The 18,785-nt window shown below is 57.6% G+C and overlaps 6 protein-coding genes across 6 annotated transcripts; 3 read left to right on the top strand and 3 right to left on the bottom strand.

Annotated features, from left to right (window-relative positions):
* Positions 1-21: 21 nt before the first annotated feature.
* On the top strand, positions 22-1,690 carry JN550_010442 (uncharacterized protein; the record flags this gene model as incomplete). The annotated part of the gene is made up of 3 exons (XM_049308696.1): positions 22-297; positions 350-837; positions 925-1,690. The coding sequence occupies 3 exons, from the start codon at positions 22-24 to the stop codon at positions 1,688-1,690; spliced, it is 1,530 nt and encodes a 509-aa protein (XP_049167575.1).
* Positions 1,691-3,040: 1,350 nt separating this feature from the next.
* JN550_010441 (uncharacterized protein) lies at positions 3,041-4,319 on the bottom strand (the record flags this gene model as incomplete). Its single annotated transcript, XM_049308695.1, has 2 exons — positions 3,041-3,729; positions 4,040-4,319. The coding sequence occupies 2 exons, from the start codon at positions 4,317-4,319 to the stop codon at positions 3,041-3,043; spliced, it is 969 nt and encodes a 322-aa protein (XP_049167574.1).
* A 1,516-nt stretch (positions 4,320-5,835) lies between these two features.
* Positions 5,836-7,420, bottom strand: JN550_010440 (uncharacterized protein; the record flags this gene model as incomplete). The annotated part of the gene is made up of 3 exons (XM_049308694.1): positions 5,836-6,429; positions 6,486-6,953; positions 7,007-7,420. The coding sequence occupies 3 exons, from the start codon at positions 7,418-7,420 to the stop codon at positions 5,836-5,838; spliced, it is 1,476 nt and encodes a 491-aa protein (XP_049167573.1).
* A 3,463-nt stretch (positions 7,421-10,883) lies between these two features.
* On the top strand, positions 10,884-12,486 carry JN550_010439 (uncharacterized protein; the record flags this gene model as incomplete). Its single annotated transcript, XM_049308693.1, has 2 exons — positions 10,884-12,394; positions 12,456-12,486. 2 exons carry the CDS (start codon positions 10,884-10,886, stop codon positions 12,484-12,486), a joined length of 1,542 nt encoding a protein of 513 aa, XP_049167572.1.
* A 787-nt stretch (positions 12,487-13,273) lies between these two features.
* On the top strand, positions 13,274-15,568 carry JN550_010438 (uncharacterized protein; the record flags this gene model as incomplete). The annotated part of the gene is made up of 1 exon (XM_049308692.1): positions 13,274-15,568. The coding sequence occupies one exon, from the start codon at positions 13,274-13,276 to the stop codon at positions 15,566-15,568; it is 2,295 nt and encodes a 764-aa protein (XP_049167571.1).
* A 740-nt stretch (positions 15,569-16,308) lies between these two features.
* Positions 16,309-18,576, bottom strand: JN550_010437 (uncharacterized protein; the record flags this gene model as incomplete). The annotated part of the gene is made up of 1 exon (XM_049308691.1): positions 16,309-18,576. The coding sequence occupies one exon, from the start codon at positions 18,574-18,576 to the stop codon at positions 16,309-16,311; it is 2,268 nt and encodes a 755-aa protein (XP_049167570.1).
* Between the last annotated feature and the right edge of the window lie 209 nt (positions 18,577-18,785).

Genomic DNA, 18,785 nt, shown 5'->3' with positions numbered 1-18,785 from the left:
CCCGCGAAGTGAAATTTCGCGATGACTGCAGGCCGCCGCCGCTGGTGCAAAGCTCTGCTGCTCAGACTCCCCGGCATCAACTCCGTGCACCGCCAGAAGTTGCAGCGTGACCAAGACAAGGCCGCCTTCTACGCACGCCACTCCGCATACGAGGTTCCTTCTCCCCCGGACCACGACGCCCACGACCGCCGCGATCCGCACCCCCATCCCCGGGACCCCCATCTCCGCTACTCGGACTACCTCGACCTGATCCTCCAGAGGGTCGACGACGAACTCGGCCGCCACCATGGACGCCGCGTTCCAACCCCAGCTCGTCTTCGTTGACGGCTCGTTCAACGAGCTGGCACAGGAGATGGCCGACTACCTCAACGTCGGCCAGGACGTCAAGCCCCTCATCGAGAAGGACCAGCAGGACGAGATCCTCAAGAAGCTCATCATCGCCTCGGCCGCCCTCAACATGGTCCCCGAGCGCGAGTTCACCGCCTCCTACAACCTGCTGGTCTACCTCGTCCTGCAGTCCAAGAACCCCAACATGTTCCTGTCCCGCGTCTGCGACAACCTGGTCAAGCCCGTCACCTCGTCGCCCCAGAACGGCCCCGGCCTCGCCCTCGGCACCCTCACCAACATCTTCAACATGCTGAAGCCCGACGACGAGACCCGCTACCACGTCTTCTCCGCCATCGTCCGCTTCACCAAGCTCAACGGCCTGTTCGACCAGCTGAAGAAGTACCTGCCCAAGCTCGAGTCCTGGGTGCAGGAGTGGGACATCGACGAGGAGGACGAGCGAAAGCTGTACGAGGCCGTTGCCGAGGCCGCCTCAGACGCCGGTGACGACGAGTGAGTCCAGCCACCTATGGTCTCGGCGCATAGCGCACCGCGTTGTCTTTGTGGCACATTTTGCTAACCTGTATGCCTCTCTTGTAGGCTGTCATACGAATATGTCCTCAAGGCTGTCCGAACCTTTGACGACGAGGACAACAAGACGGAGGAGGCTCAACGCCTGACCCTGCGCGCCCTCAAGGCCGCCCTTCTCTCCCCCACCCACTACGACTTCTCAGACCTGCTCGGCGTCCCCGCCGTCTCGGCTCTGCAAGAAACCCAACCCGTCTACTACGACCTCCTGATGGTCTTCGCCGAGAAGGACCTCGAGGACTACAAGCAGTTCGATGAGGAGCACGAGGGCTGGATCGAGAAGGAGAAGCTGGACGCCGACAAGCTGTTCCGCAAGATGCGCCTCCTCACCTTCGCCTCGCTGGCTGCCGCCGAGAGCAAGAGCCGCGAGATCCCCTACGCCAAGATCTCGGCCGCCCTTCAGATCCCCGACGAGGAGATCGAGATGTGGACCATCGACATCATCCGCGCCGGCCTGGTCGAGGGCAAGCTTTCGCAACGCCAGAAGGTCTTCCTGGTCCACCGTGCCTGGTACCGCGTCTTCGGCGAGAAGCAGTGGCGCGAGCTGAGCGACAGAGTCGACGGCTGGACGTCGACGCTCAAGGACGTTGCCGCTGCCCTGCGACGCGAGCAGGCCGCCGTCGAGTCCGCGAGGAAGCGGGAGCAGGAGGAGCTGGAGCGCAAGCTCGCCGGCGCCGGTATTGAGGACAGACCCCAGCGCGGGGGCCGAAGAGGAGGCGCCGGTGGTGCCGGCGGCGACAGACCGCCGCCCAAGCCCCGGACTGACGATGACGACTAAACGCCCTCTTCTTGTTCTCTCTGCTGATCGATTTCCGCCGTCCAGGAACGGTCGGCTCTCAGGGCCGGAGAGGGGAGCGAGCGAGAGAGAGAATCACCTGGGATTTTTGTCTTAGGCGTAATGGATGGATGGTGAAAAACACGTGATCATGAACACTGCATAGCAAGGCGATCATGAGATATACTACATCACTGATACTGTACCGTCTCCCTGTGTGTGAGACAAAGCTAAGGAGAGTGTGGAGAGAGAGAAAGAACGAGAGAAGGAGAGGACCAGCCAGCTTTTTTTCCCTCCTCCGGATTCCTACTGTCGGGAGCATTTCTCTCCCCCAGTACTCGTTGGCCGGACCCGGAAGAGCGGACACGGCATACACCCCCTTGGGGGTGCAAGATGATTCTCTCGGGGGCGCGGCTCGTAGACCCAGGGTAGAGCGGGAGTCCTAGCATTAGAAAGGGCCCGCGAGCCAAAAAAGGATAGATGCATTGCCACACAACAATTTTTTTTTTCCTGTTCTCAAGATGACAAGCAGCCTTGATGTGAGGAGTTACTGGTGACATGTGGGTTTGTGTGAATACGTACGGCCCCCGTTGCACTGCTAAATGCTGCCTCTACGACATGTGGGAGGGACGTTCTCACCATTATACCCGATGCTGGAATTTCCCTAGACCACGGAGCCGCCATCTTCACCTGAATACGAGTACGTCTAATTGCGAAAACCGGGCATTCTTTCGTCGAACCATATCAGCATCACCACCTTTCACCCAGAGTAGCATCGACAGTTGCGAGCCGGAAATCAGTGCCACGTTGGTGTATGCCATTAAAGTCTTATGTCTTGCGTTGATACAGAGCCCGGCAAAGCTATACAAAGAACTATACAGCAGAATGATGAAAAGGAAACGTCGACTTGTCTAGAATCTTTCTCTCGCGCACGCTAAGCCCCATTTCGGGTGTGTGCGGATGTTAGTGATGATGATGATACAGAACGTAACAAAAAGGAAAAAGAGGGCGGTCCCTGTCTACCTGCTATGTCCCCCTCGCATGTCTTCGTATGTGTGTGTGTGTGTGTTTTTCTCTATGGCCCAGCCGGATCCCCCGCCCGGCTCCTAAGTTCTACTTTATACACGTTTACCATGCCGTACAAATAGTGGCTCCGCCTGCGGCGGCTGCCATCACGAATATGCTTGTGGTCTTGATTGGGCTCGAGCTCGGCGTCGCACGGGAGGCGGGTGACCGAACAGGCTTGGGTGTCTTGCTGCGATGTGCAGGTCCGAGGTTCGACTTGCATGGCGGTGACCCAGGCGTGTTCCCCTGGTGCCGCCGGGCCCGGAGCCGGCGAGTGCGCCGGCTCAACTAGAAGCCCTTGCCCAGGACGCCCTCGAGCCGCTTCTGGGTGTCCTTGTAAACCTCGACGGGGCTGCGCTCGGCGTTGACCTTGACGACCTTGCCCTGGGTCTCGAAGTAGTCGACGACGGGCATGCTGGTCTCGACAAAGGTGCGGAAGCGCTTGCGGATGCTGTCGGCGTTGTCGTCGCTGCGGCCGCTGGTCTTGCCGCGGTTGAGCAGGCGGGCCTCCATCTCCTTCTCGGAGCAGTCGAAGAAGAGCACCATCTTGGCGGGGCAGACGGCGTCCTCGAACTTGTGGGCCTGGTCCAGCTTGCGGGGGAAGCCGTCGATCAGGAACTTGCCCTTGCGGCCGGCGATGGCGCCCTTGCCCGTCTTGTCCAGGTCGGCGACCATGGCGTTCTCGAGCAGCTGCACCGTCACCTCCATGGGCACAATCAGGCCGTTCTTGATGTAGTCCTTGATCATCTCGCCGAACTGCGAGCCGGGGCGCTCCTGCTCGGCGCGCAGCAGGTCGCCGGCCGACAGGTGGGTGAAGCCGTAGTCCTTGACAAGGTTGGCGCACTGGGTGCCCTTGCCGGCGCCGGGGCCGCCGAGCACGAAGACGACGGTCACGTCATCGGCCGAGAAGGTCGGGGTGGACTTGGCGGGAGCACCGAGCTCGCCGGCTTTCTTGGGGGCGTCGATGGCGGGCATTTCTGGAGGGCAGAGAGGATCAGCGGCTGTTCGGAGTTGCTTTCTGTAGACAACGAGGTGGCTAATGCTGTTGCTAGTGCTGTTGCTGGTGCTGTTGCTGGATTCGCGGATTCAGGGGCAGGATGGTGGAGTTGGCGCCGCTGTAGACAGCATGGAGACTTCTCCCCTCGACGCACGCCTACGGCAAGTCAGGGAATGGTAGCAGCTTGGGCAAGCAGCGTGTGACAGGCCCCCTGTGACCAGACCCAGACCCCTCGGCCGTGTGCGCACCAGTAACAGACGCTCATGCGATCATGCGATCATGCGACTTACCGGCTCTCTGCTTGACTACCATGGCGTAACCTCCGGTGCCCAGGGCAATGATGACCAGGAAGGGCCAGAACTTGATGCTGCTGCTGGAGCCCTTGGGGGGTTCGGAGCTGTAGGAGCGCCGGGCGGTGCGGGTTGCGACTCTGGAGGGTGTAGGGGCAGCTCGGGCGGCGAAGGGGGAGGAAGCGTACGATGCGCGCTGGAAGCGGCCGGCGAGGGACGAGAGCGAGGGCGATGACGACGCCGAGGGGCGCGAGGCTTGCCGCCAGAGAAGGCGCTGCATGGAGGCTGCCATTGGTCCGGACCTGTCTACGGGATACAAGCAAAACGACGGTGGGTGTGGTGTTGGGATGAAGGAGACGGGTTCGGCAGCTGAAACCCTGTTTTTTTCCCCTCTGGCCTGGTGTTGGAAAGTGACGATCAGATGCAAAGCGGCGGCGGCAGCACCAAGGAAAATAGGAGCTACCGTAACTACTAACAAATAACCAACTAACAACTAATTGGACCCCCCACCCCCCCCTTAAACCAACAACCTGTTCACTAATAAGTAGCCCAGTAGCAGCTCACCTTGTCTGCGTGTCTCTCTACGCGCTGGCACACGTCGGTGGGGCCACCGGCTTGGCCAGGCCCGAAACTTGGTAGAATTGCCCCTAATTTAACGGACAGCTGGAACCGCCAAGGGGATAACACCTGCTGCGCAGCTGGTCTACTGCTTGTAAGTGCTGTGCACCAACCTAATCATCTACGGTATATCCAAAGTAGAGTGGGTGCAGCATACAAGCCAATGACCCATACTCATTGCAGCAGAGTCAGTCGTGGACTTACGAGTAATAGCCGCTACAAATACAGTCTGCATACCATCCACCGTAGAGTTCTGTCTGGAAACGCCCGGCTTGCCCTGAAGTTCGGCCTGTCAGCCATCCAGTCTCAAGCCAGAACATGCCACACGTGCGCACCTCCGAGCCTGGCAGGATTGATCTCCTGTCTCGGTCGTAAAACGCTATACGCCATCATCCGCCCAGTACTGCAACGCGCCCGCTAACTTCTCCATGTACCTGCTTCCTCGAAGGCCCCCTCCACCCCGTAGCAGCCCTGTGCAACCTGTGCAACATTAAACAGGCCTCAAGATTTGGCTGCCACCCCCAAGATGGCGCAGGCCGCGACCCCGGCAGGATCCTTGCCGGGTTTCTTCTCCGTGCTGCGAGAGACAAAGGTGTTGGGGGCGCGATCAGTGACATTCAAACATACAGAGGCACATGCTCGAACGAGGGCGTGTTCTCTGGAATTGTGAATGTGCTTTCTAGGATGAGCCTAGGGGGACCGCCGGTGACTTCGTTGTTCCGTATAGTAACTATACGACAAATGATGGGTATAATATACGCGGGCTCTGGTTGCAAAGTCACACTTCTCACGGCACGTCTTGGGGCAGGCGCTCGATAAAGATCGGATTCAGCTTCGATATCTCTTTCGATTGTACAAGTAATTACATTTATAGTAAGAAAAAGAAAAGGACAGAATCTGCCCAAGCCTAGCCAACGAGATGGATTTTGTTCTTGGGCTGGCGTGATGAGCAGAAATTCGTCATCTGTTAAAAAGTAAGAAGGTATTGCCGCTTCCGTCCCAACGCAAAAGAGGTATTCGAGGTTTCCGTTTCCTTAAAACGCCATTTGTAGGAGGGTGTCAAGAGTATATAACCGCACAAGCACGCACGCACATCCCTCGGATTGGTCCGCCCGTTTCCATCAGCTCAGCTGAACAAAGGGAATAGGATAAGAAGAAAAAAGCATCCCAGTCATCAACTACGTGTACCTGAAGTTGACGTCGCTCGGTGGTGGGCTCTTCACTGCCGCGTCGGCGTAGGCGCCTGGGATCGGCACGGCCGCGTATTGCTGCTCGCCCGGTGCCGCGGGTGCGTGCTCACTAAAGGTGAAGTTGGGTTGCGGTGCGTTCGGCGTGTCCGGTGTCCTCAAGCCGCCAAGCTTAGGGGTTGCACTGGGGGCCTTCTTCGGCGGTGCCTGCAGACTGAAGGGCTTACTCGGGGAGCTGGGCGAGGCTGCTGCGGCAAAGGCTGATGGAGGCTCGACGATGGGAGCGGCGGGAGTGAACGATGGGCCCTCGGAGACTTCGGAGAGCGAGTTGTAGGTCGAAGGCGGGAAGCGAGGGGACAAGGCGTACTGCGAGAAGGCAGGCGACTTGGGGCCGAACCCGGGGGTGTTGGGTGCCGACTGGCTGCGCAGTTGAGCGAGGTAGAGATCCGAGCGAGCACGGTCTCGCATGTCCATTGACTTGGTCAGGCGACGCTTGGTGTAGTACCGGTAGAAGACAACGCTGTAAAGAGTGATGCTGATGACTTCGACCACAATCTCAATGATGATGCAGATCAGTGACCAGTTCTATCCTCACTGTTAGTTCCGTGCCTCATATATGGAATTCTGCGAGGATAGCTTACCTGAAGCCTGCACACAAGCGCATAGTCTACCTTGTCCGCAAAGAGATCGGACCGGTGATTTTGAACACAAGCCCATCCCCACATGTCCTTGTTGTTGGAGTTGCTGCGACTGTACTGCAAAATGCCCGCCGCTATAGCCCACATGACCATGCTGAAGATGAACCAGCCGACAGCGAAGAGCGTGTAGTAGACTCCAACCTTCTCAGCTCTGTGGTGGCCGCCGCGGCAGTAGCCGATAAAGACCAGGACACAGACAGCAAGAGAGACGCAGGCAGCGGCCAAGACAACCTTCTGGGGCCACGAGTTCGTGTTCGGAGCCCAGGCGGGCAGGCTGTTTTGTGCTGGTAGGACCTTGGTCGCGTTGAAGATGGCAAAGGACGAGGAAAGCATGGACAGAATGATCAGGCTGCAGCTGAAGTTGACACCACGCAGAGCAAACTTGGCCATCCGTACTCGTGTCTTGATGGTCTGAGAAGAGTGTAAGCAAGTACACAAAGCGTGCTTTTGAGTGAATGACATACCAGATCCTTAGCTTGCTCCTTCTCAGTAAGCTTCTCGCGTTTCTCCAGGATCTCTTCTTCCCTGAAGGTAGGGCTCAGAGGGTTGTCGAACTTCCTTGCTGGCGTCCCAGGAACCCTCATAGCACTCTTGAGGGGCGACTTCGGTGTCATTGGGACGTTGACGGACTCCCGATTCGACGACCCATTGTTGATATATCCGAACCCAACATCAGCCGGCTGGGCCTGAGCAACCTCTGACCTGTCTGCGAACGGCCCCCTTCCATCAATAGGCGAATGGACGGTCGTCGCCTCAGCAAATCTTGGTGTCCTTGGCGGCTTGAGAGACGATGTGGTTGTGGATGAGCCGGCCGACGACGACCGTGAGGGTGTGAGGTTCAGGGCGGCGGGCCGCCTTCTGTCGTCCAGTGGACTCATGGTGTTGTGATGTGTGGAAGCAAAAAGAGAACGGAAACACGCTCTATACGGGCTGATAAAGGAAGGGCGTATATATGTATGCTTCGTTCATAGAACTACTATGCGGGTAGTTCAAGCAGGTGAAGAAGCAATCTGAGAACAATATTGGATGAGGCCAGCTATCGAGGGAAAGAAGAACCCCCAAGGCGGGATAGCTGGGAGAGGAGGAGGTTTTGAGTAGGCGCTGTTGTAACACAACTACAATCTCATTCGATCAATCCAGAGCAGCCGCTGCATGGGGCCGTTAGTGGAGGAGCCTATGCAAGAAGCAATGGGATTTGCTCACAACGACCAGGGGTCTGGAACTGCCAGTGGTGATTCCTCTGATAGGGCGGTTGCAGAGGGACCCAATTTCTTAGTGGACAAGATAGACTCGAATAGACGCCCGGGACTTGACCAAGTGGCGCCGGATTCGTGATGAATCTGATGTGAATCGCCAGATTCCAGATCAAACCGCCTGACACTCCTGTGTATCTGTCGACGTCGCAGACTGACAGACTGGTGAAAAGGTGTACTTCTGACCAGTTAACCCGGAGAAGAAGAGTTTTGATGACAGCTCTCGGTGGCCGCAAGGCGAGAGAGGCTGGGTATATCAGAGAAGAGGGGTTGTGCAAGTCACGACGAAAAGAACACCCGGACGCGAAGTACATCGCATGCCGGCAAAGTACAGCGACACAGATAGTTCAGGCGACACTCGCCGAGCAAGGTGTCACGGTGCCATTACGTGTCACTAGCAGCAAGAAGTACACTTTTCCCGAGCGGAGCGAACATTGATTGCCATCTCTGGGATTGCCGCCCCGGCCGTTGCAGCCAACAGGTCTGCAGATGCAGGGAGCGGCAGCGATTGGGCGTATTCGAGATGCCAAATTTACATGCGAGGTTGAGGAACAAGTGCCAGGGACTGAACAGAAAGAGGGCGGGTAATGCATCTGGTTGGACGGACTAGGCCAACCGCCGCGACCCTGTCGAGCGCTTTGCTATACCCTGGTCGTTCAACTCTCCGCGTGATAGGTAGATGGTCTAGGTGCGGCATGCGAGGACAGGAACACCTGCCCAATCACAGGCGAGGGATGCGTGATGCCCAGCGATCATATTGCATGGGTCCCAGGATTGGGCGGTAAGCGTACCGCAAATGCATTCTTGTCGCCCAGACCCCCAGATAGCCCGATGGCTCTCGGGAGCAAGAGACAGAGTGTGTGGTGTTTGCTCGAATTGTGTGTTCGTCAGGCAAACCCTATGCGAGGATGGCACCACGAGCGGCGAAACCCCTCGCTGCCCCAGCAGAAGATCGCAGGCGAACAGCAGCGACCACGGACAGTCACCGAGCTGGGGCACACGACAGCAGCCCAGCCACTCTATTCCGGGCAAGAAAGTAGCATCGCGTACTGCATGTCAGCAGAGTCGAAAATAAACGGCTCGACTCAATCTGGAAGAAAGGTCGCACACTTGTCATCAGAGCTGCTGGACGAAGCTCAAGAGGGCAAAGAGCGATCGGGGTGCTGTGGGCCCGGGTGTTTCTCCCGTTGCAATGGGGCCGGGATCTTTTGGACTCGGGCCCTCTCGAGTCTCCTCGTCTGCGCTGTGCTTCCGTAGGACTCGACGGCCGATGGGACTTTGCTGCATGGCATTTTCACCCACACAATGTCGACATGGCGCCACTTCTACCGGGAGGGCTGGCTCGTGGCACACCCATTTAGCCCACGTTTGCGGCAGCCAGAGGATATTTTTAACCACCATAGGGTTACTTTGCTTGGCCGGCCAGCCAATGACCTGCATTCCCCGTTGGCGGGCGTGCATCCATTTAACCCAGCAGAGAGGTCAGCCCGACGGGAGACTGCTACCTTGTCTGGAAATCTGGGAAGCTCTTTCTTCAGCAGTGATCTCCAGCCGGGCTATCACGAAGTCAAGCCTGACGATTTTCGGAGATCGCTTAGAGATGACGCGTGAGCAGCAGTGTTATAATTAAACCACGGTGGCGGTCTGGCTGCTATTCGATGGAAGAGCAGATCCATAATCACGTCCATGGTCTGCTCGACAAACTATTGAGTAATGCTTGTCGTCACATTCCAAGAATATGCGGTTTTCTTGTCTTGTATTCCCTGTCCGGTGCAGAGGCTCCGAGGAATGTTTGGCCTTTCATCTTCCCTGAGTGAGATGGTTTGTAGAGTCGGCTGTGGTGTAGCCATCCTGTGGAATGCCCCAGGCTAAGCCGTTCGTTCCCTGGTCCGTCCAGACTTTAGGGCTGCAGGGGATCCCAGCGCCGACCAACCGCGACTATGACTTGACTACGAGCTACCCGAGCAGCATCTCTATACCGGCAACATATATCGTCCGACCGGACTGTTGCTTTGCAAAAAGCTCAATACTGTTTTGATCCGAGCGTATGTGTATACGCATTCCTGGAAGTCAATCCTCAAGTCCGGCGCAGAATACCAGCTATGCTTTATAAAATAAGGCCGTGTTATCACGTGTCCAGGAGTACGAAGCTAATTCCTAACCAGAGCCTATACTGGTATACCCCACGATCGGTACGATAAACTTGACGTCGATGAACAGTCGAATATGCTGTATCTGCCTAGAGGCCTTGGCGTAAACGGATAAAGTATACGCAAAACTGTTCTCAAGCATATGCCATACCGGGAACTCTTTGTCGATTACATCGTCGTCTACAGGCAGCCTGGTTGGACCATGTGCGGTAAGACATGGACTGATACAAAACACGTCGGGCAGATTCTATGTGATGTGCCGGAGCAGCATCCTTGATTTGATTGAGCTTCTTTCACAGGCCCGTAGTTCGGTATGATCAGACCTATGCCAACCTAACTTGGCACTTACTGGATGTGTGTCCCAAGTTGGCTGGCTTCTGTTATATCGGTAGAGACAAATAAGCCTCCTGTAGAAAGAAGACCTGTCGACATCGGAAAATGAAATACACGATAAAGCCCGCCAGACGCGACTCTTGTTTGTAGGTGTAAAATGTAGGGGGGGCGGGTCACTCCGTCTGTCTAATAGTGTTGTCCTGGTTGTGCAATAGTCTGTCAAGTGTGAATAGGGAACCATGGCGGGGGAATGCCTGATGCCCCGCTTCACCTCGTCGAGCTCCAGCTTATCTTATCTGGGGTGGCAGCTGGCGACAAGACCTGCCGGACATCTCATCCCACCTGAGCAGCTGGAGGCAGAGGAGTCATCGCTGTGACTGCACCACCGCCACAAAATTGAAAATACTGGAGGCAAAGGTGGGATAACGTTCGTCATTTGGCAGCAATCTCTCCTCCCACCAAGTCGGATCCCAACGGCACACACACGCGAGCAACCGACTCACCACGCCGGCAATCCTCCTCGCGACTCTCCTCCTCCCGCAAGAAAAACCCATAAAAAACAGCAGACCTCTTCGACACCGCAACCCGTTCGAATTCCCGCCACCATGTCGGCCGACAAGTTTGGCAACGATATCCCCGACTCCGAGTCGGAGTCTGGCGACTCGGTTGACGAGCAGCAGCTCGACGACGGCGCCGACGACCTCGACCAGAAGCCGCTCAAGTCGTCCATGAAGAAGACGCCCCTGGTCGCCGCCCCGCCCGTAGAACGCCCCGAGCTGCCCCCGCAGACCGATCCCAAGGACCTCGACGTCAAGACGTTAACGCCGCTCACCCCCGAGATCATCGCGCGGCAGGCCACCATCAACATCGGCACCATTGGCCACGTCGCCCACGGCAAGAGTACCGTCGTCAAGGCCATCTCGGGCGTCCAGACGGTCCGTTTCAAGAACGAGCTGATCCGAAACATCACCATCAAGCTTGGTTATGCCAACGCCAAGATCTACAAGTGTGACAATGCCGAGTGCCCGCGCCCGACCTGCTTCCGAAGCTACAAGAGCGAGAAGGAGGTCGACCCCCCGTGTGAGCGCGACGGATGCAGCGGCACGTACAGACTTCTGCGCCATGTCTCGTTCGTCGACTGCCCCGGTCACGACATTCTCATGAGCACCATGTTGTCAGGTGCCGCCGTCATGGACGCCGCCCTGCTCCTGATTGCCGGTAACGAAACCGTGCCCCAGCCCCAGACCTCGGAGCATCTGGCTGCCATTGAGATCATGAAGTTGGATAAGATCATTATTCTGCAGAACAAGGTCGACCTGATGCGCGAGGAGGCTGCCCAGCAGCACTACCAGTCCATCCTCAAGTTCGTCCGTGGCACGCCTGCCGCCAAGTCGCCCATCATCCCCATCTCCGCCCAGCTCAAGTTCAACATTGACGCTATCAACGAGGCCATCGTCAACACCATCCCTGTGCCCCCCAGAGATTTCACCCAGGACCCCCACATGATGGTCATTCGATCTTTCGATGTTAACAAGCCCGGTGCCGAGATCGAGGAGCTCAAGGGTGGTGTTGCCGGTGGCAGTATCCTCCACGGTGTCTTGAAGCTCGGTGACGAGATCGAGATCAGACCAGGTATTGTCACTCGCGACGATAAGGGCAATCTGCAGTGCAAGCCCATCTCGAGCAGAATCGTCTCGCTCAACTCCGAGTTCAACGAGCTCAAGTACGCCGTCCCCGGTGGTCTGATCGGTGTCGGTACCCGCATCGACCCTACCCTCTGCCGAGCCGATCGTCTGGTCGGTTTCGTCTTGGGTCTCAAGGGCCGCCTGCCTGCCATCTACAGCGAGATCGAGGTCAACTTCTACCTCCTCAAGAGACTTCTGGGTGTCCGGACCGCGGATGGCAAGCAGGCCAAGGTCGCGAAGCTGGCCAAGAACGAAGTTCTCATGGTTAACATTGGATCGACATCTACCGGTGCTAAGGTCGTTGCCATTAAGCAAGATGCCGCGAAGCTGTCTCTCACATCCCCTGCCTGCACGAATCTGGGCGAGAAGATCGCTCTGTCCCGCCGTATCGAGAAGCATTGGCGTCTGATTGGTTGGGCCACCATCAACGCGTAAGTGACCAGTCCCCTTGTAACAGGTATTTATCATGTGTATACTAATTGCGGCCTATAGCGGTGTGACTCTGGAGCCAACGGCAGTATAAGGGGCTAATGTGAGACGATGATTACGATGCCACGAGGAGGCACTCAGGCAGACAAAAAGGGAACTGCATTGTACGGTGTCTGGTTGTGGCAGAAAATAGAGTGAATCGATACCATATGGCACACTGGAAACTCCTTGCGCTGGTGACATTTGAAAATTGCTCCTGCAGGTAGATACACTGTGGTATACGGATGAAGAGTTGAGTTACAGCTAATGCCTCATCTGGTTTGTTGTTACTGGCATGAGAGACATGGCCTGACTAGTTTCGCGTTTGAGTAGCGGAAAGTCTCCCTAGTCGTGGCATCCCTATCAACATACCTATCCTGCCTTGGCTGCTTCAAGTATCAACACAATTGCTACAGAATCGTTCAGTGAACTTAAAAACTCAGGGCCACTGGCGCTACCGTGTACTGTAGATACGAGCGCCAAGCATCGTGCCTGGCTGACTCGACGTTTAGTTCATGGTGCCTTGGGGAACGTGTGCAACGTTCCAACGGGACCCTTGCCTCGACCCCGCTGATCAACCCCAGACTCCAACCCGGTGGTGAGGCGCGACGTCGTGCGGGTCTGAGATACCACCGACATCGCCAACCACCGATATCTAGTTCGTAAGGCACACTCGGCTTCGGCCTCGGCCTCTGCTTCATGAGATAAGGCCTTCTTGCACTTGGGTCTTTAAAGACCCCGCTTCCTCCCAGTCATGCATTTACCTTTGGGGACTTGCCATATTTATTCATCGTCCAAGCTGGCGTGAAAAAGGAATAAAAGGGCTAAATGTATACATCACAATGAAGCTTGGCATCGTCACTTTTGCGGTGGGTGCTTTTGCACTGCAGCTGCTTCCACCACCCATAGCAGCACCAGCAAGCGGGCAGCCAGATCTCTCTGCCTCGTTCAGATATAAGGATGTCGCCAAGTCGATATATATCACGCGGGACCTCGCTTCACATAGGGACCTGGGAGGTCTGACGCTGATCCCGCCTTCAGGGCAAGAGTTCGCCCAGATCTTTCGAGATGAACTGGCCGACCTGACAAAGGAGGACTGGTCGCTAGAAGTGGTTGACAGCCTCGCTGAGGACGCCTCGGGCATCCTGCTTTCCCTCTACAACGGCAGCGAGAGCGACTTCACGTACGCCACTGGTGCCCCCACCGAGGAAGGCTACCAGCTTATCATCAAAGGAGATAAAGCGACCATCTCTGGAGCTGGAGCTCGGGGAGTGTTCTGGGGCACAAGGACGTTGCTCCAGTATCTCATCGTGAGCAACTGGACCGAGGTACCAGGCATCTCGGTCAAGGAGGCGCCAAACTACCCAACAAGGGGCTACCTGCTCGATGCCGGAAGGAAATGGTATTCGCCCGCGTTCCTGAAGGACCTATGCACATACGCGTCCTTCTTCAAGATGTCTGAGTTTCACTACCACACCAGTGACAACTACCCCCTGAACCGAGGGCACAACGAGACGTGGACCGACGTATACACGCAGTTTTCTCTCCACCCTGAGGACGAGGAGCTGGCGGCCGGCCTCGTGCAGAGGCCCAACCAAACCCTGAGCCGGGCGGACTTTGAGGATCTCCAGCAGCACTGTGCTCAGAGGGGCATTACGGTGATCCCCGAGATTGAGGCTCCGGGCCACTGCCTCGCCATCACCAAGTGGAAGCCCGAGCTGGCCCTGGCCAAGAAGGACCTTCTGAATCTGACGCATCCGGACAGCGTGCCGACGGTCAAGCGCATCTGGGCCGAGTTCCTACCCTGGTTCCAGACCAAGGAGGTGCACATCGGAGCCGACGAGTACGACGCGACGCTGGCGGACGACTACAACCACTTCGTCAACGAGATGGCCGCCTTCGTGAACGCCACCTCCGGCAAGCGCGTCCGGATCTGGGGCACGGAAGAGCCCTCGAACCGGACCACCATCGCCCGCGACGTCGTCGTGCAGCACTGGCAGCTGGGGCAGTCGGACCCGGCGCAGCTGCGCCGCGACGGCCACGCCCTGATCAACTCGGCCGACTACTGGGCCTACATGTCGCTCAAGAACGACCACATGCCCATCTCGCCGGCGCCGTACCCGCAGTTCTTCAACACGACGCGCATCGTCGTGCCCCGAGACGGCGAGGCCAACAGCGCTAGCTGGCAGTGGGACCCGTCCTTCTTCAACACCAGCGCCGCCAACACCACGCAGCAGCTCGTCCCGGTCGCCGGCGGCGAGGGCGACAGGGGCGCCATCCTCGCCGCCTGGAACGACAACGGGCCCGACGCCACCACGCAGCTCGAGGCCTACTACGCCATGCGCAAGGGGATCCCGCTGATCGCGGCCAAGGCGTGGAACGGCGGGCGGATCGAGCAGCCCGGCGACGTCGAGGCCCTGCTCGAGTACTGGGCCACACACGCGCCGTCGCAGGACCTGGAGCGGCACCAGACGAGCTTCGTCTCGTGGACCCGCGGCGACGAGGACGAGAACACCCCGGTCACACTCGGCGGCGGCAGCAGGGGCCTGAACTACACGCTGACGCTGTCCGTCACGGGGCCGTTCACGCTGTCCTCGGACGACGCGGCGCTCTCCCTCCTGCCGAACGAGAGCCTGGTCTTCAGCGCCGACGGTTATGAGTACCCGCTGCGGGCGGTGGCCGAGGCCGACGGGTTCGACCCGGGCCACCCGGGCCGCATCTGGGTGAACGCCACGACATCGTCGCACGAGCCCGTCGCCGTCGCGGCGCCGGCCGAGGTCACCATCACGGGGGACGCCGTGGGCGGTGCCCGGGTGTGGGTTGACGGCCGCTTTGCGGGCCGCTTCGAGGTCTTTGTCTTTGGCGGCCGCAACACGCAGTTCAGCTGGAGCCAGATGGCCTTCGTGGCGCCGCTGCAGACGGTGACGGGCGGTGTGCAGAAGATCGTGCTCGCTGGCTCGGGCGGCGGTGGAGGCAACGGCACGCAGCCCGGCGGAGGCAACGGGACCAGTACGGCGGCCGCGCCGAGCCCGACAACATCGCTGCAGTATGCTGGTGCGATGTCAGGACGCGGCGCACACAGGATGTGGAGCGTAGCCGGAGCCGCCTGTCTCGTATCTTGCTTGGTCATATTATAAGCGTATAGAGATAGATAATATCAAACAACTCTATTACTCACGTGAGAAAACATCAAACTGTATAATTGAGTGGGCCACCCCTATTAATGGCCGCCCTCTTATTAGTTCTTACACTCGTTTCCTGTCTTACAACGGCCTAGAGCGTGGAAATATTGGCACCGGTGTCTTAGCACTCTGGATTTGAGACATATCCATGGGTGTCGCCTGTGAAACAGTGATCAGGGTCTGACCGCAGTAGTGTGTACACTTTGGCGTTGATAAGGCGGCCTGATGGTAAGGGTACCTTCTCACGACAGTGAGTGTATGGACACGCGTCCTTGTCCTTCTATGCCGTCCTCTAGTTCATTGCAGGCCAGGACTACTTGCATTTCGGGTTATCCGATGCTCGAGACTTTGCGACGCTTGGCGGAAAGGGTCGTTGAATATCTTTCTTTATGCAACGGCGCCGTCTACGAAAATCAAAGCGTAGCTAACAGGTTTACGTGGACTTGCAAAATGAGACGTCCTTGAAAAGAAAGGCAATCAGTTATCGGTAATTGAAGTCGAGTGCTGGATAAGGCGAACGAAAATTACATGCCTATAAGTTCGCTCAGGGGTTGTAGGAAGAGAAGTACAATTATCTGCCTTTAGCGAGACAACTATGGATAACCATTCAGTTGATTGACGCAATATCACAGTCCACTTAAGCTTCATTTGATTTCATTCTCCTATCTGATGGTATCCCAAAAACTCCACTATACTTAATTCCACCCACCCTTGCCGCCAAAGCCGCCCGACTCCTCGACGGCCTTCTTGCCGCCGCCGCCCCGCGTGGGCTTGGACTGGGCGGCCTCGTGGCGCCTCAGCTCCTCGGGCACGCGGCTGATGCTGCTCTTGCTCAGCATCTGCTTCAGGTCGTACATGGTGTCGGCATCCTCGTTGCCGAGGAAGGTGATGGCCACACCGCTCTTGCCGGCACGACCGGTACGGCCGATTCTGTGCGTGTAGGCCTCGATGGACGGCGCCATGTTGAAGTTGACGACCAGGCTGACGTCGGGCACGTCGATACCTCGACCCGCCAGGTCCGTGGCCACCAGGACTTCGGTGTGGCCCGCTCGGACCGAGCCCAGGGCCTGCTCACGCTGGTCCTGGGTCTTTGAGCCGTGCAGCGTGACGCAGCTGAGACCCATGCGGCTAATCTCCTTGGCAATGGCATCACAGTTTCGCTTGATATTGACGAATACGATGATCGGGGCTTTGAAACCCTCGTCGAGCAAGATCTCGCGAAGGCGTTTCTTCCTGCGGTCCTCTCCGGCGACGAACTCGACGCGCTGCTCAACGGTGTCGACGGCCTCACCAGCATTACCAATGGTGACGATGGCTGGACGACGAGAGTACTTTTTGGCGATTTTCTCCACAGCAGGAGGCATTGTGGCTGTGTACATCATTGTCTGGCGGTAACGGTCCTTTCCCCCAAGGTGGCGAGACATGAGTTGGGCATTTTCAGCTGCCTCTGTGTCCGGCTTCTCGTTGGTTACTGGAAGGGCGTCCAGGATCTTGTTGACGGATTCCTCGAAACCCATGTCTATCATTCGATCTGCTTCATCCATGATAATATAGCAGCACTGTGATAGAACGAGCAGCCGTCTCTCAATACAATCGACCAGCCGACCAGGGGTGGCGACAATGATTTCAGCACCGTTACGGAGTGCGAACGCTTGCTCCTCAAGGGCATGACCACCGACTAGACTGACAACAGTGAAACCAAGCGGCGTCGCGAATTTCCTGGCTTCGGTTTCGATCTGCTGAACCAGCTCACGAGTAGGTGCGATAATGAGGGCATACGGGCCATCATTGTTCGTTGCCTCTGTGAGTGGCGGCAGCTCGGAAATGTAGACCAGTAGGGGTAGTAAGAAGGCAGCAGTCTTTCCGGAACCGGTGACAGCGACGCCGATCAAGTCACGAGCCTGCAAGGCTATCGGGATAGCTGCTCGCTGAATGGGGGATGGCTCGTCGTAACCGACTTGGGCGATGATATCAAGGAGGCGCCGCGGCAGGCCGGACTCTTGCCAGTTCCTCATGGGGTTGGGAATCAGCCCGCCTTTGGTGGCGATGCCGAAGTCCTCCTTGAAGATGCGCCAGTCGCGCTCCCGCATCTCCTCCAGACTCTTGTCTGACCAGTGCTTGCCAAGAGCGTTGCGGTTTGCCCTCTCCTTGGCACGGCGCATCATCTCCAGCATCTCCTGGGCTCTCGCTTCGCCGTTCTCGGGATCGCGTTCTATCAGGGACTGGGCGTATTTCCTAGCATTCTCCTCGGTCATGTCGTCGCCAAAGCCACCGAGACGGCCCCTGCCGAAGAAGGTGGGCTCGACGCGGTCGGCGTAAATGGGATTATAATCCTGGCTGGTATCCTCGGCGGCATCCCACTCAAAGTTGAACTTCTTCTCGGTCGTCCGCCTCCGCTTCTTGTCGGCAGAAAATGTCGACACGTTCATCTGCGGGCCCATGTACCGTTCTCGTATCAAGGCGGCCTCTGTCTCCTCGGGGGCGGGTCTCTTCTTGTCGTCCTTATCCTTCTTGCCGCCTCTATGGGGCTGTCTCTCGCTGGCATTGTTCTGGCGCATGGCCCTGGGCCCAGTTGGTACGGAGGGCGCGTCTCTACCATCTCTGCTATCTCTGCCGTCTCTGCCGTCTCTGCCGTAGCGGTCATTCGGCCGGCCATAGCGGTCGTCCGAGCGACTGTCTGAGTGATTGTTCCATCTGCTGCGCGCAGCGGCAGCCGCCTCGTCGTCTTTCTGTTTCTTGCTCTGTCGCTGCTTCTCTTCCTCCGCCTTTGCCTTCTCGGCCGCTATGCGTTCTCGTTCTGCCTTGGAGATGAACCTGGGCTTGGATGCGGCGTCGTCGGCAGCCTTCTTCTTGGCCAACAGCTGCTCGATGTCGAGGGGAACTTTCTTCTTGCTGTTGGCGGCTCCATTCGGTGCCCCGTTGGCGGTGCCGTTGGTGGATGGCGCACGCGGCTGAATGCCCATGATGTCGGTGGTCGCGCAAGAACTCTTGCCACTTCTGTGACCGATGGGCTGATCCAGGGGAGAGCAGGGTGAGGGTCTTGTATTCTCAGGGGCCGTTTTGAAGGCGCAAGGCACGGCGGCGCAAAAGGTCGTCGGCAAAAAAAAGGCGGATGCTAGCCTGTAACTATGTAGAGTACATACATACCTAACGTAGGTGGGCAGGAGTAGTA

Source organism: Neoarthrinium moseri (assembly GCF_022829205.1).
Source record: "Neoarthrinium moseri strain CBS 164.80 chromosome Unknown scaffold54_Wmoseri_CBS_16480, whole genome shotgun sequence".
In the NCBI taxonomy this organism is placed as follows: domain Eukaryota; kingdom Fungi; phylum Ascomycota; class Sordariomycetes; order Amphisphaeriales; family Apiosporaceae; genus Neoarthrinium; species Neoarthrinium moseri.
This window is presented reverse-complemented; position numbering and strand designations above follow the sequence as displayed.